Genomic DNA, 19,569 nt, shown 5'->3' on the forward strand with positions numbered 1-19,569 from the left:
GAACAACGTGGCTTTGTGCACATGAGAAGCAGGGCGGATCTTGTGCAAGTAGTTTGACCATAATAAAAGGAGATTTTAAAAAAATTGCTATAAGCCAATTTGATTTCTTTAAAAGAAAGCAAGTATTACCACAGGTACAGCTGCACACAAGGGGATGTTTGTGCCTTCTCACTCCTCTTCACAGCACTGAACTTTAAATTCCTAATGTTAATGTGATGGTGTTTTTTTTTTTTTGGTAAAGATTTATTTATTTTTATTGGAAAGTCAGATATACAGAGAAGGGGAAGAGAGAAAGAGAGAGGGAGATCTTTCGTCCGCTGATTCACTGCCCAAGTGGCTTTGCAAGGGCTGGAGCTGAGCTGATCTGAAGCCAGGATCCAGGAGTCTTCTCCAGGTCGCCTGTGCGGGTGCAGGGTCCCAAGGCTTTGGGCTGTCGCCTACTGCTTTCCCAGGCCACAAGCAGGGAGCTGGATGGGGCACAAACCAGCGCCCATATAGGATCCCAGCATGTTCAAGGTGAGGACTTTGGCTGCTATTAGGCTACTGCATTGTGCCCAAAATTTGATTTTTATCAAAAAATATCACTCCACTACCCCTGGCATGGCTGCTGATTATCAATCACTTTTTATGCTTCCTACTTTATGTTAAATAAGCCAGTGCAATTACAGGAATTTCTTTACCATTCAGTAACAAGGCAGTGTAGTAACGCCTAAAGTTGGTTGATATTTCATGCATGTGTCACATCATGAACTGTATTTGGAAATGCAGATTTTCAAAGAACAGAATGATTAAACTTTAAAAATTAAACCTCAGACCAAGCAATACAAGTAAAAAGAAATCTCAAAAGGTATATATTAATAAATGGCCTTCTTGGACCTACAATCCATATTTATTTATTTGAAATTCAAAGTTGCAGAGAGAGATGCCAAGGCAGAGGTCTTCGGTCTACTGGCTCACTCCCAGGTGGCTGCAATGGCCGAGGCTGAGGCCGGGAGCCAGCAAGTTTCGTGTGAGTTTCCTACAAGACGTCAGAGGCGCAACCACTTGGGCCATTTTCTGCTGCTTTTCCCATGCCACGAGCAGGGAGCTGGGTAGGAAATGGATCAGCCAGGACACGCACTGCCGTTTACATGCGAACGCTGGCATTGTGGGCAGTGGTTTTATCCACTGTGCAACACTGGTCCTTAAACAAAGAATTAAGGGAAAATATCGTAAGCTTAAATTCTTTTCTAGGGGTGGGGCATCTTCCTACGGTGTTCTAAATATATCACAACAGAATTAAGAGTAAAAACTTCTGTGCTTCCTAGAAAATTTGTTTGATCTGTGGATTTAATCCTATATGATAAAAATGTTCCAAGTATGAAATACAGAGCATAAACCTTCAGCTGGGCTGCAAATGCTTTGGCATCTAGATGTGTTTTCCATATTTTAATGAAAACCAGATTTATTTATAAGTAGCTTTAATTTCATTCTCAAATGGAATGGAACAAGAGTCTCATATGTTCTGAATTAGGGTCTTACTCACATCCCATATCAATTATGTAACTCAAATGCAAGACAACTTAATTGTGTCAATCATATTCTCCTGACAAGATCATTAAACGTTAACAGAGAGCTTCCAGCTTTTAACAGCCGCAGATGTAAAAGCTACAAGATACTTTGTGAAAAATACAGAGGGATTAGAAAAGCTCGGTATAATCATAACAGCTCCTGATTTCTCATCATAACTTCTGAAATCAGAATGCAAAGCTTCTTTCTGATAACATCTTTAGAAAAGATTATATTTCATAGATACATCAAATTCAGAAAACCCAGAAAATCAGCCTACCTAAAAGATCTTAATTACAATTTATTATAAATCAAACCCTAAGATAGAAGCATATCAATATCAAATCGGTCTCACAGAGGTTAATATTGCTATGTAACTCTACCTACAACAAACTGCTCTATATGGACAATAGTTAATTACCGTAACATGTGTAACTATTTTGGAGTGCCAGGATGCAAAGATTACTGATGAATCTGAATTCCAAGCAATTAATATAACTTGTCATTATTGTTCTTTAAAGCTCTGAAATCCAAAAATAAGTATATAGTCAAAATAATATATAGTCAAAATAAGATCAAGTTGCTAAAAAGACATGTAATTTTAAATATCATAAAAATGATGCAAACTGCCAGAATATCTTTCTGGAGAGTTCAAAAATCTAACTGGCATGCAAAGTAATGCTTTTATCCACTTTTATTTAATTTAGTTGAAAGTCAGGCTTTCACGGAGAGAGAGAGAGGGATAGAGAGAGATACGGTTCACTCTTCCAGTGGCCAAAATGGCCAGAGCAGGAGACTGGAGCTCCTTCTGGGTCTCCCCCGTGAGAACATGAGCCCAAGTGCCCGGGCCGTCTTACACTGCTTCTCCAGGCGTGATAGTAGCACTAGAAGTGGGACAGTTGGGTCTCAAACCTGTGCCCATATGGGATGCCAGTGCTGTAAGTGGTGGCTTTACCTGCTATGCCACAATGCCAGCTCCTAATAGAACATTTTAATCAATTTTTTACTACTATGAATGGGATGAGTTAATTTTTGTCTTTTGCTTTTAAGATGAACTAGAAAAAAATGCACCAATCACGTAAATGACAACTGATATAAAATGGAGTATGATAAAGTGCAATTCTTATTTATTAAATTTTCTTGGTTTATCAATGATTTATCAATGGTTTATCAATGATTTCTCTGCTTGAGGTGCTGGTGTCCCATATGAACACCAGTTCAAGTCCTAGGCGTTCTGCTTCTGATCCAGCTCCCCGTTTATGGCCTGGGAAAGCAGCTGAGGATGGCCCAAGTCCTTGGGTTCCTGCACCCACACGGGGAGATAACGGAGGAAGCTCCTGGCTCCTGGCTTGAGATCAGCTCAGCTCTGGCTCTTGCTGCCACGTGAAGGATGAACCTGAGGATAAAAGATCTCTATCTCTCCTTTTCTCTCTGTGAATCTGCTTCTCAAGTAAAAAATGACTTTATTTTAAAAAAAAAAAACCTTCTTATTTATAAGGCAGATGGATAGAGAAAGCGGGAGCCAGAGACAGAGAGCTCTTCCATCCAATGTTCACTCCTCCATCGCCCACAGTGGCTAGGTCTGGGCTAGGCTGAAGCCAGGAACTCAGAACTCAACCCAGGTCTCCAGCAAGTGCACTGGCAGGAAGCTGCCACCGGGAGCAGGGCCAGGCACCGGACCCAGGCCTGCTGCAGTCCCACGTGGGCTTCCCACACAGCACCTTCACCACCATAGCCAACACCCTTCCCAAAGGAGAGCTTAGAGAAGACACACGTGTCCCTGTCAGGGCTGTCCCCCATCACTTTAAATATTCCTAGAAAATGTGCTTGTATTGATTTGTTTCCACCAAGACACATCACATCAAGAAAACGTAACAAGTCATCAAATTCACGAAAATAAAAGGTGGGAGGGAACACCTTCAAACAGTATTAGCGCCATGTATGTGCCATGTAGGGGAGATTACTTGTAAGCTAGCTTCCTAGCAGTTACAAACCTCCATCTGCAGTGACTGTGGAATGTATTCATTCTCTACATTGAAATTGTGCTATCAAAAGGCTGTGCAGGTGTGCTCCTTACTTCCATCCCAGGAAGGTAACGTTTGGCACCTTTAGTACGCCAGGTAACGAAACCGAAGGTCCACAGTTACCTGGCTAGCACTTCAGTTCCTGACTTAGTGAACAGGAAACGGACAGAAGAGAAAGCACTGACTGTCTAGCAACCTGACAAGTTTTGTGACGCAGTCTAAAATCTCAGTGCAACAATGTGTAAGATTCACCCTTTTCTTCCAACTCCACTTAACTCAAAATCTCTTGTTCTCTACAGTGAAAGCAAAGTCCTAATTAGTCTTTTCTTCATTACGAAGAAGCAGCAACAGTTTTTAGGATGCAGTGTTCTTTCACTTTAAAATTTATTTTCTTTTTATCTTTATTTGGAAGGCAGAGTTAAAGCGACTGAGACACGGACATTTGCGTTCACTCGACAGCTGGCCACAGTGGCTGGCCCAGGTCGCAGCCAGGAGCCAGGCGCTTCCTCTGGGGTCATGGAGGTGGCAGGACCCAGCCACGTTTGCCATCCTTCACTGCTCTCTCAGGTGCATTAGCAGCGAGGTGGATTGGAAGTCGGGTAGCTGGGACTCGAATCCAGTACCCACATGGGATGCTGGCACTTGTAGGTGGCAGTGCAACCTGCAAAGTCATGGTGCTGGCCTCAGAACCCAGCATTTTTAAAACCAAGAAGGAAAAAGAATATATGATGCAAGTTATTATTGTTTATAATAGTATTAAAAATGGAAAGTAGCAATCTGTATCATTATATATCTCTCTCATTATACTGTATCACATGATGACAGATTGCTACTTCATTTTAATTATATATGTGTATGTGTGTGTGTGTGTGTGTAATCTGCCAAAGGCATGTGTATAGATGTCATTTCTTACTGACTAGCTGAGAAGTGACAGCCACGTTACTTGTTCCCCTCCCGAGTTGAAGATCTTTCCTGTTAGCGCCCTCAGCCTTTCCCTGTCCTGTACTTCAGAACTTCGTGCCCCCTGCAGACTCTCCTTTCTTCTTCTCCAGGGGCAGCTCAGCCCTGCCACGCCCTGTGCCCACTCCCACGGAGGGCCAGGATTCTTCCAGAGCTTCACAGGGAACAGGCAGGCACCTGCTCAGTGTTTTCCTTCCCTGTTCCTTTATACCTCTGTCTAATCCGCAAGTGTGCTGAAGGCCATGGGACCTTGATAGTTTCTAAAATAGTTTCTAAAATTATAAATAAATAACACATGAAATAAGTTTTTCTTACCCAGTGTAGTCTCCATGCAAGAATGCTGAAATAGCAGCCGGAAGCTCTGTCTTAATAATTAAAAGGTAAGATGACATAGCTGTAAAAAGAATAAGAAGAGTTCCTGTTAGAGTTGTATAATCTTAAATATTTTTACAAAGGATTTATTTATTTGAAAGGCAGACTGACTAAGAGAGAGAGAGGCTAGGTAGGGCTTCTCCCTTTATCTGCCCCTTTACCCCAGATACAGAAGAAAAAAAAAAAGCAATGATGTGGAAACAATGGTCTTACCCACTCTCCTGTAGCCCTTGACCCTTTGTGCCATAATCAACTATGTAAAGATTGTCAAAGAAAAAGAGAGAGAAAGAGAGAGACAGAGAAAGCAAGTGCTTCCATCAGCTGGTTCACTCCCCAAAGGTCAGCATCAGCGAGGGTAGTGCCAGGTTGGAGCCTGGGGAGCAGAAAACCCAGGAGCCCAGGGGAACTCTGATTTGGGACGAAGGTGTCACAAATGCTAGTTTAACCAACTGGGCTGCAATGCTCATTCTAATTTTTGATCATTTTACTTAAAAGGTTATTTAAGAACATAGATATCCATGAGAGCAATGACAACAGATGAAAGGTTAATTCATCATGTACTATCCCAACGATGATACCACAAAGGAGATGTTACTCCCTAGACAGGAATAACCGGCGAATTCATGGAGTATTCTCTGTTTATATTTCAAGTTCAAAGCAATTACATAGGTAAGAGAAAAGTTCTTAATTATACGCCATTTATTGTACAAAATTTTGTTTGAAGTTTTGCAGAAGCTCTCATACATTGTCTCCCAGGTATTAGGGGTTTCTTTAGTCATGAATGACTTAGAAACAGCAGTTTAATAAGTCTGACCAATAACTGCATTTGTTCTTTTATACCAGAATTCTGCTCCCCACCCCCAGAAGTCTCATGCTCCTTTTCTCCCTTTTTGGATATTTATTCCCTACATTATAAATACATTACGAGTACATATTCTAAGAACAGAATGCAAAATGACTTATAGTTTAAACAGCCCTTAAAACACATCAGAAAATACTTAGCAGAACCCGCTAAGCATATTAAAGAGATAAAATTCCAATTTCCACCTCATTTTATTAACAGCTCTCATCAATATTATATAATCAGGGCATGATTCTTATATTTCATCTGACGGCATTCGAGTCAGAACTAGCTTTTATAGCATTTTAACAATGGTCCTGTTTTTTTTTTTTTAATGTAGGTCCAAAAACATAATTTCTGTGAACTTGCTAGGAAAAGTCTTAATATGGTTACAGAATACAGAACTCATTTATATGCAAACACTTGAGCTGAAGCTTAAATACTTCAATAAATACAAACACAAAGGATCTGGAGTCAGGACTGCAGTGTAACAGGGCAAGTATCTCTCCTTCCCTGGAGACTCTCTCTGAACATTAAAGAGAAAAGTCAACAGAAAAAGGCCCACGCAGGAGAAAGAGGGAACACTGCACACATTACTGTTAATGCTTATTTATATTTCAGGAAACATTTCACTTTCTCAACGGACCTGTAAAAACTAAGACCACAAACGAATGCCACGTCTGCGAGACAAAAAAATCAGGGGGAAAATCTGATTCAAGGACTCAGAAAGTTATAAAAATGTGCATTTTGCAATCAGCAGACTTCAAAGTAGCTGAACTTCCCAATTAGAGTGCTGTCTGTGATGATGTGGGCATTGAACGAGAAAAACACCAGCCTGTGTGCAAATCTGTAAGGATATAGGAAATACTGCACGCAGCAAGATTAAGAAACTCCGATTTTTAATTAAGTTACGTAAACTCAAAGCAAAGTGAAATTTACAACAGTGAAATAATCACTTCTCTCTAACACACACACACACACACACACACACACACACACACTGCAGTTTTTTTTTTTCTGCAGCAGCAACAGCAGCAGACTGAGGCCTGCTGAGCACATCTGCAAGCTGTTCGGGGGGTATTAGGGCTGATTGCACTCGGCGAGATGCTGCCGGGTACCTGTAGTTTCATAAAGAAGAACGCGATCCACACGGCACGGAGGGAAGGTTTACATTAACCTTCTCCACTCGAGGATTTGCAATCTGTAATAGCTCATCTACTGCAAGCAACTATCCACGGATGGCGCAATGATGAAAATCATAAGGTGAGTTTGCTGAAAATGGCCTAGAACGACTTACCTCTATATCTTACTGAAATCCCCTGAACACAAGGAACGTAGACTTCCTTTAGGATGTCATGTGTCACCTGCCCATTGTCAGTCTTGCTTGCTTGGGTTAATCCAACACCACCTGAATTTCTAGTTTCAGACATTCACTTCTTCCGGCAATAGTCTATTATTTCTTTTGGATCTTTACTTAGAAAAAGCTTCAATGAATTTGAGATCGTATTTCTCTCTAAAATATAATCTGTCACTCCTTCCAGAATTTCTATGAGCCCCTGGCTCATCACTTGATTGCTTTTACCCTCCATGTGACCTGAACTCTTTCTTTGGCTGGCCGACAGGAGCCCCATTTTATTAGATTCTGGTCTGAAAAATCATGGATAGTTTAAGGAATTCAAACACTGTTCCTCTCTCAAAACAAACAAACAAATAAAACAAACCCAAACCGAGCTCACCATAGTGGGAAAGAAAACTGATTAAAGAAGTAAAGCAAAAACACAAACACTATGCAATTCACCCACAGAAACTATTTTTTAAACCAAAAACTTTCACGCCAAGAAAGCTCACCTACCCGTTGTTTTCAACCAAGGGGTTCGTGTGTCTCGTGTCTTCTGTTAATGGCAGAAGCTTGTAAGACTTAGCTCAGAGACAGGCCGTAAGCAAGAATTTGTAAATGGTTTTTGCTGGCGTAGACACATGGTACAGACTCCCAGTACAAGACACGCCATGCTGTACTCTGAATGAACAGGGAAGCGGGGCCATCCATTAGCGCTCTGGTGATGGCGAGCCACGAGGTTCTGGCCTCCACGAGGTTCTGGCCTCCACGAGGTTCTGGCCTCCACGAGGCCAAGGCCCGCCTGAAAGCCACACCTGTGTGACAGTGTGCGGCCCCTGCTTCACCACATTAACTAAATGCTTCCTCCCTTCTCATTCTGAGCAATTCATTCACTAGAAACTTCTCTGGGAAGGAAAGGGTAATAGTTTAAAAACAAAAACAAAAAAACCCCTCGTTAGCCTAACTGAAAAGTGAAAAGCGTTCTTTGCAAACCTCACAGAGAAGCAACTGGAACATAAAGAAATGACTAAAATTGGGCAAGATGAGACTAGGCAGCAGAAGGAGCAGCCAGCATCCTATTGTCAAGATCTAGTGAACAGTTTCATAGGGAGTCCATCTTTGTCTGGAAGTAGAGATGCATATGGCATTGTAACCTCACATCTGGATATGATAATCTCCATTACACAGTTACTATGCATTCCCTTAAATGAAAAGCCACAATACAAAATCAACAACAAGAAGAAAAACAGAAATTTACAATGCCATGAAGTTAAATAACACGCTGCTTACTGGACTCTGTCATTGTCCACGCCCGCAATGATGGACATATGACTGTGTATGAAGAACTATACTATAGCAATAATATAGGGGAACTCAGTGAGTGGGCAGAGAATTGGGGAGGGGATAAGGGAAATCCCAGGGCCTATAGAACTGTTTCATAAAATGCTAATAATAAAAAGAAGTAATTTTCAAAAAGGATTATTTTCATCAGAGCAACTTTACAATCCATGCAGTTTTATCGTAATACTCATCTCCCTGAGCCTCTTGAGGATGTCTCATGTGATGGATCTCAAAATCCTTTGCACCAAAATAAACATCTTTTCATTCCAAAAAAAAAAAAAACAAAGAAGAAGAAGGGGCAAAGTGCCGGTTGATTTAATCGTCGGAGAAGCACACGGGTTAAGACACAGGGGCTGCCGGGAGAGTTATCAGCCAGAGTGAGGGGGTGCTGTGGAAGAAGCCCAATGGATCTGCTTGCATCTCTGTCTTTGGGGTGCCTGTTACATCCTTAGCAGTAAGCGATATGTGATATGCAAGTTATTTCTTCATTTAATTTTCACACAAGCCCGTGAGCTCCACAGTACTGATTTTAATGAATAAACGAAGGCCTAAAAAACCAACTGGCAGAGCTAGGGAGAGAGCCAGGCTGCTCTGAGACAGGTTCTCGAAGAGTGTGCTGTTGGCAAGTGCGACAACAAACCTGTGAATAACTAATTTACTAAAGCAAAAGGAAAAAAAAAATCTATCAAAAAGGCCCCTCGGATGTTTCTCCCCATTGGCATGTCAATAACAAACTAGACCTGAATGCTGAATTTTACAGTGGGGTTCCAAGGACATCAGGAAGCTCGACCACAGCTTTCATTTCACCCTGACCTTTATGTCCAGTGTGTTCCATCTGAGTTTGGGGACTGGTTTGGGGAAGTCCGAGCCTCCAGGACTTCCCAGGTGAGACTCCATCTCACCCACTCCCACGATCCTGCTGCATTTACAGCTATGCTGGTGGCTCCAAAGAGAAAGCTTCCTGTCCACACACATTTGAGATTTCAAGACTATAGTGAAATAAAAAAATATACATAAAATAAAAACAAAAGCCATGACCTTTGCCCCTAAATCCTGTACCAGGCAATTCTCCTCTCTCACCAAGGCCAAGTCTTAATGGGAGCTTGGGCATAAGAAATTACAAATCACAAACATAATCATTCTTTTAATTAAGTCTTTAAAATACATGTATGAAGGTAGGAATTTGAACTGGTGGGGTTTGAACCAGTGCCCATTTGCAGTTATTTTTAGAACATAATGAGGTTTTCAGCATGTGGGGTAAGTTCCTAAATTTCTTAAAGGATTAGTGCGTTATCCTTAAACAAACAGATGTGCCATGGGCGGAAAGAAGTTTACCTTTCCAGCTCCGAGATTCCATTTCTGTTTCAAACCTATTTAGTCATGGATAGTAGCCCGTTTATTCGACATGTTTTATTTACCTGGTATTCCCACTAAATGTTTAAAGGACTCTGACACTCTATCCCACTTCTGTAGTACATAACACAACCTCCTTTTAAAGAGGAACTTAAGAACAATCAAGCTTCAAAACAATGTCATTTCCCTGCCTTGTGCACAAATACATATGGAGGAAAATGTTTCCTCACAATCCTAATAAAAAATACGCTTTTAAAAAGGATTTATTAGAAAGATTTACAGAAAGGAGAGTCAGAAAAAGATCTTCCACCCGTTGGTTCACTCCCCAAATGGCCGCAGTGGTCGGAGCTGAGCTGATCTGAAGCCAGGAGCTTCTTCCAGGTCTCCCATGTGGCTGCAGCGGCTCAAGGCTTTGGACCGTTCTCTGTTGCTTTCCCGGGCCATGAGTAGGGAGCTGGACGGGAAGTGGAGCAGCCAGGACACAAACCAGAACTCATATGGGATGCTAGCGCTTGAATGTGGATAATCAGTGAATTGAGCCATCGCACTGCCCCTAAAAAATATGTCTTTGTTTTATCATCTATTACAATCCCAACTTGGAATAAAAAGTGATCAAAATATCTACTACTTGGAAAGAATCAGTAGAAATCTTGTCCAAGAAATCTTTTCATGCTTCCTTTTTAAAATGACACGTTACAAGTAAATTTTGTCAGAGGACATACTCGTGAAAAAGACTCTCCTCAATTTCCTGCACCTTTTCCGTCCTGGGGCAGCGCATTCCACATTGTGGACCACACCTCCACACAGAGCCTCAGTGGCTTGGTCAGATGAGCCGACCAGCAGGTGGCGCTGTATCAGCACACCCACTCTGGGCTTCCCAAGGGACAACACAAACTAGTTCATCTGAATGACTCTTACACAAGGTTGCTAGAGTAAGGTCTGTGCCTCATGAAAAATCTAGGTCATTTCAATAATTTCAGAAGGTTTCACTAGTATTTAGGGTTATCCTTTCAAAATATATGGCAAGCATTAAATCTCTAGTCCTCAAGAAGACTGGAGGGGGCTGCAACGAGCTAACGGAAGATCAGACTATCCACAGAGGTCTCTCACGTACTTAACAGGAGCACAATCAGAATTTAATACACTCCTAGGATCCCCGACTCACCCATGTTTTGTGTCAGGGAAAAATATGAAATCAGATACATCAGTTGACTTGGCTTTTATTTTAATCACGTACTTGTATAGCCTCTCTCTGGTTTGACTAAGAAAATGAATTAGAGTTTACTCTTCGATTTCTAGTGAAAACCTAGACTACTGAATGATCTGTTGTCAGGAGTTCACGGATAAAAAGCACAGTCAGCAGAACCACGTGGAACCACCTATACTTACTTTTTCTTACAGTTTTCTCAATTTTTCAAAGACTTATTTATTTTGAGCATCAGAGTTATAGAGATAGAATGAGACAGACAGAGAGAGACTGACAGATCAACAGGGAGACTTCACCTGCTGGTTCGCTCCCCTCATGGCTTCAATGGTCAGTGCTTGGCCAGGCTCCAGCCAAGAGCCAAGACCTTCATCTTGGCGTCCCACGCAGGTGGCAAAAGCCAAGCCCAAGCACTAGGGCCATCTTCTGCTGCTTTCCCAGGCCATTATCAGGGAGCTGGAGCAAAGTGGGGCAGCACTATGTGAATGTCACGGCCAGTGGCTTCACCCGTTATGCCGCAACAATGGTCCCATCTACCATAATTCCCAAATCTTTTTAATAGTTCACCAAATTCAGATTTTATAACTATAACTATCTTGCCTATAACAGTATTAAATATTAAGATCCCAGATGCTTCCTTTCTGAGTTGTGTCCCAGAAACCAATGAGTCAGTAAATATTGCTCCAGCTCTGGGGGGAAGAGGCAGTGTAAGGTTGCCTTTGGTTTGGGCCTATTCCAAAACCACATCTCGTTAATATTGGGGGGGGGGGACCAAGAATTGCTTTTAAGCAGCAGTTTACAGTACAGAATTTCATTTTCCAAAAGCAGAGATTTCTATAATTTTACAATAAGGATTCTATATTTAATAAGTTGCAAATTTCCATTATAAAATTTAAAGATCACCTGAAGACAGTAGCTTTTAGTCCACATGCCTTGGGACCCATACTTGCTGCTTGATAGATCCCGTTTTTTTGTCTTTTATCCTTTCTTCCTATAAGAAATATCACTCTCTGAATGCCTCCTATATGTTAGGTATTAGGGACATAAACGAATGAGCAAATTGTTTTGATTTTTGATCCATGAAGATGTAGAGAATAAAATCGGTGTTAACTGAAATACCCATGGAACAAAACAGCAACTTATTCATTCAAAAGACAGAGTTACATAAAGTGGAGCGAGAGAAGGGAAGACATGGGAGGGGAGAGCAGGGGAGGGGAGGAGAGGGGAGCGGAGGGGAGGGGAGGAGGAGGAGGAGGAGAGGAGAGATTTTGCATTGCTGGTTAACTTTCAAAATGACTGCAATGGCCAGTACTGTGCCAGGCCCAAACCAGGAGCATGGAACTTCCTCTGGGTCTCCCACATGGGTGGGTGGCAGGCTCAGGCACTTGGGTCATGTTTTGCTGCTTTCCCACACATATTAGAAGCAAGTTGCACTGGAGGTGGGGAGAAGCCAGGAATGGAACCTGTGCTCATGTGGGATATGGGCACCAGCCAGATCTTGTTGTTTTTAAAGGTCTCTCACAGTTTTTCTCCCAGCAGTGCTGTGGCACAGTGGGTTAAGTCTCCACCTGCAATGCCAGCAACCCTGTGCATACTGGTATGACTTCATGGATGAAATTCCTGGCTCTCAGCTTGGACCTGGCCCAGCCTCCAACTCCTGTAGCCATTTGGGGAGTGAGTCAGCCAACAGAAGATCTCTCCCCTTCCCCTCCCCCTCTCTCTGTAACTCTATCTTTTAAATAACCACTAAAATAACACATTTTTTCATAGATTTATTGCAAGAAGATATTGAGAAGCGCTTACACATTACAAAAGTAAAAGGACATATTAATCTTAGACATGACTGCCTAACCTAAAACCAGATGTTCCTTCACTTAGAATGGGTACATCCCGGGAAAGCCATCCCACGCTGAATATATCTCAAGTTGAGAAAACAAAAATATACTTCCTAACCCTACGGAGCTTTAAAATTCCTCAACATCTGCTCTTTCCACAGCTTTTAAAATATTGCTACTTAAGATCAGAAGGGATAAAGATGGTAGAAGTGGAACTATCAAGCAAGGATTGAGACCAGACCTAATCAAGTGAGCAAGTTACATATTCCCTCCGTAGACTGTGATTGTGCGAAAATGAGGATATCATCAACCTTGAAAAACTGCTACTTTAAGAGATCTATCTATCTATCTATCTATCTATCTATCTATCTATCTATCTATCTATAAGACAGAAACACAGAGGAGAGAGTGAGAGGGAAAGCGGGAGAAGGAGACAGAGAGGAAGAGAGAGACAGAGAACGAGGGTTCTTCCGCCTGCTGGTTCACTCTCTGAATGGCTACAACGGCCAGGTGTTGGCAGGCTGCCTAGGAGCCAGGAATTTCATCCAGGTCCACCACCTGGATGGCAGGGACCCAGGCATTTAGATTACCTTCCCACTGCCTGCCCAGGCACACGAGTAGGAAGCTGGACCAAAGTAGTTGAAAGACCCAGATGAAGTTCCTGGCTGTGCCCTGATGCAGCCCCAGCCGTTGGGGCCATCTGTAAAGCGAACCATCGGATGGAAGATCTCTCTTAGTCTCTCTGCTAACTCTGATTTCCAAATAAATAAGTAAGTAAATCTTAAAAAAAAAAAAAAAAGATCTGTTGCACTGTTTTCCAATTCAAAATGTTTACTGCAAAAACTCAGATCATTTACACTAATAATGAACATCTCATCTTTTGAAAAATTCTATTTGAACTACGTTATATGCAGACAAACAATATGTAGGGCAAACACTCAATCTGATGCTATACATCACATATAAACTTGTTAATATCCAATTGAGTTCAATGAACAAAAGTCAAGATCCATTTTGAAATAACACTCAAGTCATTTGCACAGCATATTAAAGATTTTCCCAAGAAAATATGAGCCTACTTTACAGTTACTGAAAAAATGGAATTAAAAGATAAGTTTATTTTGGCACAAAATATTTTTTAAATCCATGCATAGGTTTTTCACGATGTATTTTCCCTGGGGTTTGTGGAGACCCCTGGTATGTCATCCCTTCTCAAGCACACATGGTCTAGTAACTGCTTAGGAACTGTTTTTTTTTATTGCTAAAATTTCTGGACTTCAGCTTCACAGTCTAAGAGGCTGCCTTAAAGGATATTTCTAAGAACTAAATTTCCTTTTTCTTTTAAAGATTTATTTTATTTGAAAGGCAGAGAGAGAGTGCTAACACATGTGAGAGAGATCATAAACCCACTGCTTCACGCCTCACATGGCTGGAATGGGCAGAGATTGGCTAGATGGAAAGTAGAAGCCAGGAGCTTCTTCCAAGTCTTCCACTTGGGTGCAGGGGTCCAGGCACGTGGGCCATTTGCCCCCAACTTTCCCAGGTGCATAAACAGAGAGCTAAAATAGAAGTGGAGCATCTGGGATGCTAATCAGTGTTCGTGCGGAATACTGGTAGCGTAGTCAGTGGTTCTGCCCACTATGCCAATTGGCATTGGCCAACCTCCAAAAGCATCTCTTTTCCTAGTGACAAAGAATAGTAGCTATAAAGACTTTTAGGGCAACTGTTACCAATTTATTAAAAATATGTAACAAAAGGCAAATAATCCTTTAAATCAAGTGTAATTCTTTATTTGAGCTTTCCTGTAGTTAAATATATTAATGCCCAAAAGGAACCAGTGTCTCTCAAAGTGCTGAATTAGAATTTTTATTGTGTAATCTTCGTGAATGGAAAATTGAGGCTTACTATATCAGCCAATGGGCATTCAGAAGGTGACATCATCCTTGGATCGGCGAAACTGACAGCATTCTAGAACTATCCAAACCACTTGGGCAGAACCCTCACAATATGTACACAGTGAGACTCTGGGTTGATATGAGGTGGCAGTTCCTTATCTGTGGGTTCTGGGATGTCTGGAAAGCCATGTGTGGCTTCCCCCTTGTCTCTCCCCTTCCCCCAGAAAAAAAACAAGAAATAGCAAAATTGCAAACAATGAGTTCACCCAGTTTTCCCTAAACCTCAATCCTTCCCACCCAGATCAATCATGTGATCATTATAAAAAATAAAATTAATAAAGATATGAAAGAAGGAATTTGGATTTTATAATATAAATGGACCACCCCAAGCTCCCTGGTTCCACTTTATATGCAGCAATCTAACAGAGGAGAAACCAGGAGAATGAATGAGGTACTTCCCCAAGATACATGGCTGCTCAAAGACAGAGGTGGGAGAGCCGACTTCACTCTGTTTTGCTTGCAAGGGCAAGCATCCAAGCCTATTATAATTAAGGAAACATTTACACACAACTAAGAAAATAGTTCTGAAATTTGCATCAAGGTAGCCTTTCTATAAATACACTTTAATTAATGTGAAAAAAAATCATGAAGACATCATTGTAAAAACCAAAGAAAATATCACTGGTATTTTCTGAATTTAAAGAGACAATAGAAATCAATTTGACTGTTTCTAAATAACTTTAAAAGTATTTATTTACTTGAAAGGATGTTACAGAGTGTTTGGAGGTGGGGGACACAGAAAGAAAAGAAGAGAGAGAGAGAGAGAGAGAGACAGAGAGAGACGCTTCCACCAGCTGGTTCACTCCTCAAATGGCTCTAACAGCTGGGACTGGGCCAGGCCAAAGCCAGGAGCTTCTTCTGGGTCTCTGACATGGGTAAAAGGACTCCAACCCTGCTGCTCTCCCAGGTGCACTGGCAGGGCACTGGACTGAAAATGAAATAACTAGGACTCAAACTGGTCCTCATATGTGGGCGCCGGTGCTGTAGGCAGTAGCTTAAACCTGATAGGAAACTGTGCCACCCACCCCCTTCTTTAAAAAAGTTCTAAAATAAGTAAGTGAGCAAACCAACACACTGAAAGGTTGGACAACTGGTGATTTATCCAATCACCAAATGCAAGAATTCTTTCTAGAACATTCTGACAACTGGCCAATGAATGTTTTCAGGGAAAAAGAGCATTTTAAAAGAGTATGGGCCATTTCCACTGACAAATGGCTTAATTACAAAGATACCTGCTAATGGTTTGAATGTGTTCCCAAAATTCACATTTTGGAGACTTCACCTGCAGGGCAACAATGTTGGGGGTTGTGGCCCAAGAGTGAGTGTTCAAGTCATGCGTGGATTAATGCAAATCATACACAGGCTAGAGGCCTGCGTGGCCAGGTGGTATTCCCTTCCACCATGCTATGGGCAGCAGAAGGCCTTCACCAGATGTGGCTCCTTAACGCTGACCTTCTCAGACACCAGGAGCACGAGCCAAATTAATTCTAAGTTATTACAAATCACCCCTTTGTAATTGTGTTAGGCAGCAACACAAGGAACCTAAATCTCTGTGGATTGTTGTTCATTAGAACCAGTTCTGCCCTCTGGAACAATACTGAACTAGTCCCCCTTTTAATATTTCATGCTCAGTATTTGAGATATCTGAAGCCACGAAAGTCTGTGACCTTCAACAGTCTTGATTAACAGGAGTATTGAGCGTTAGACTTTAGCCTCACTAAAACAGGGGTTTACCAAGTCCTCGGGACTTGGGCTGGGTGCATGGAGTTCAGAGAGAAAGGGGTATGCTGGAAGAGCATGGTGATCGGGCAGGGGAGGGCACCCACGAGAGCAGCAGAGGCTAAAACAGGATCTGGTCCCACAACAGTTACAAACAAGATCATACAACAAGGAAGAAGGGTGAAAGATACAGGAAGTACAACACAGGACACAATTTGGACCCCGATGTCTAAGTTCTATGTAAATTGTTAAATGATGTTTCATTCCAATGGGACCTAATGCGATGGCTTTTGGTACCTATATAGAAAAGGATAATGACATATTGAAAATATCACAATATGCACACAAATTCAGAAATACTACCAGTGTTTATATTTGCTAAATGAGATAAATTATTCAGAAACAGATCCAAAAATGATTTACACTACATAAATTCATAAACAGACTGATTTTCTTGATTTCTATTGTGAAGTATAAAATACTGCGTTAGCAAGAAATTATTTGATACAGCAAAAACAAAACAAAAACAAAAACAAAAAAACAGGCTTCTTACTAAATAATCTACTATTTTTTCCATTAAAATTCAGATAATTGAAACATGAACACTCAGGATTCCAAAATCATCGTCAGCACAACTCACCAGTGGGTGTTGATGGAGTTTGGGTTAAACAATATTTGATGTGAAGTACTTCACCATTCTTGGGCGTTAGAGCTAAATGTTATCAAAGCTATCATCTTTGGTGCAGGTCTTTGGCCTGGTGGTTAAGACCCTGGAACCAAGCGCTTGGCATTGGTCCTGGCTCCAGCTTCTGGCCAAGGCAGACCTCAGGAAGCAGTAACAGTACAACGGCTCAAGTAACAGTGCCCACCTGGGAGACCTGGGTTGTGCTCTTGGCTCTCAGCGTTAGGAACCCTTCCTTCCTGCCTCCCTTCATCCCTTCAAAACACTGCGAGCATCTGGGGCCTGAACCCACGCGAGCGATATTCATATTCTCTTCCTCCTAAACTCAATAGAAAAAAACCTATTGTCTATCTACTATTTTAAATCACTACATACCTACAGCACCTTGAGTGAGATCCAAAGTGCATTTCAACATTCTCAGTGTACTTTCCTTGAGAATTATTTAGCTATTTGAAATGCAGAATGACAAAGTAAAAATAAGAGGGTGAGAGAGATGTCCCATCAGGTGGTTCACTCCCCAAATAACAAGAGAGCCAGAGACAGGCCAGGCTAAAACCGGAAGCCAGGAACTCCATCCAGGTTTCCCACATGGGTTTCAGAGACTCAAGGTCTTGGGCCATCATCTGTTACTGTCCTAGGTGCGTTAGCAAGCAGCTGGGACTTGAAACAGCACTCTGATATGGTATGCCATTTGTAAGCAATGGCTTATCCTGTTGTGCTACAATGCCAGCCCCTGTGTGTATTTACAATAATACCTTTATTTATTGCTCCAGTTGCTGGTGAGAAAAACTAAGGCATTGCTCAGCACTGTGGTACTTCTTTACAACACACTCATTCTTGATTTGCATATATTGGATTTAAATGTTTAAGACGTTTGGTACCTTTAACAGTACTTTTTAAAACTTTTTTGAATGGCGGACAGACAGACACACACACACTCGCAAAGAGTGAGACACAGAGACATAACGCTCATCCATTGGTTCACTCCCCAAATGCCTTACAGGAGCCAAGGCGGGACCGGGAAAAGCGGGAGCTAAGAACCCAATCCAGGTCTCACACAGACGGCAAGGACTCAGTTACCTGAGCCATCCATCACCACTGCCTCCCAAGGATCTGTACGTATTAGCAGAAAGCTGGAGTCGGTAGAGAAAGGAATTTCAATATGGGACGGGGACTTCTTAACAGGCTGTTAACTATGAAGCAAAACGCCCATCACAATAGTAATTTGTATTTATACATGGTTCCCCAAACTGAGATCACTTCTAGAAACATGAAACTTCGATCATTTTCCATTTCTTGGTAATAAGAGGACATTGTTTATCCGCACGTGGTTTTCCACAGAGCACCACTGTCTCAAGCAGCACTTGCTGCTGGAGGTGATTAGGGCTAATGGAGACGGGAACCAGTCCAGAATCAGCTCAAGTTTTTCTAAATTATATGGCACCATCACAACAATAGGAAAGCCAACGTTTCGCTCGCATGCTTCAGATCAATAACAAGACTAGAATCGATGTCAGCTAAAACTGAATTCAGAAGCTACTGTCAAAGAAGAATGAGGCCAACACGGGGCTTCTGGAGGCACCGCGGCTGAAGGGGTTCAGGGTCCACATGGGAACAACAGCACATTCACCGCACTCTGTGTAACAGAAGCACTTGTCCATGCTTACCTCCTATATTCTGGATTATTATGGTACCTGCCACCACCACCTATTAAAGGACAAATACATTCAGAAAGTAAAATGGTATGTAATTGAAATCATCAGCACTTCATTTAGAGTCAATAACTAATAGTGACAAACAGGCAAAATTCATGAATGAAGACAAATGGGAAAACAATTTTTTTCCAGCTATTTGTTGCACATCAAATCAACAAACACCACATAAAAAGGTCTTTATTTAATAGTTTCACAGTTACCCTAAATATTTTGGCAATCATTTCTGGATAGTTAAAAGTGTTAACAGCTAGTAGCAGAAAGTTATCAAGCTATAAAATACTGAAACTGAGTCTACCTGGGGAGGCTCATTCTCCCTTTCTTACTGATTTTTACCATGCTATTCACAACTGAACTAGACAGCATGGGGTGTGCAGTGCCAGAATTACACAGCATAAAGACAAGTTATACAAGCCTTAGAGTGTTCTCTGTTGGCAAATACCAACCTCTTGGGCATCCCAGTTTGAGGAATTAGTCTAGAACCAAAAAAACCCTAGAACCCAAACACTGTCAGCTCTCTTAAAAATGTATGCAAACATAATAATAATGGAAAGTGAGTTGGGTATGAAACACTGAGGAGAGGCAGGGAACACAGTATATATGAGATTCGTTCCTCTTTAAAACAGAGCAATTGCTCAGCTGCAGACAATTATAGTGTATGAAAATGTGGGTTTAATGTAGTTCAGT

At 41.6% G+C, this 19,569-nt stretch overlaps 1 protein-coding gene across 1 annotated transcript in view; it reads right to left on the reverse strand.

Annotated features, from left to right (window-relative positions):
• SLC38A6 (solute carrier family 38 member 6) overlaps window positions 1-19,569 on the reverse strand; it is a 60,587-nt gene that overhangs the window by 18,388 nt on the left and 22,630 nt on the right. Inside the window, exons 5-6 of the mRNA XM_040975481.1 lie at window positions 18,838-18,877; window positions 4,848-4,926 (exon numbers count right to left, since the gene is read on the reverse strand). Coding sequence (XP_040831415.1) covers window positions 4,848-4,926; window positions 18,838-18,877 — 119 coding nt within the window. The remainder of the gene's footprint in view (window positions 1-4,847; window positions 4,927-18,837; window positions 18,878-19,569) is intronic.

Source organism: Ochotona curzoniae, unplaced genomic scaffold (assembly GCF_017591425.1).
Source record: "Ochotona curzoniae isolate NIBS_2020 unplaced genomic scaffold, NIBS_Ocur_1.0 contig_2688, whole genome shotgun sequence".
NCBI lineage: Eukaryota > Metazoa > Chordata > Mammalia > Lagomorpha > Ochotonidae > Ochotona > Ochotona curzoniae.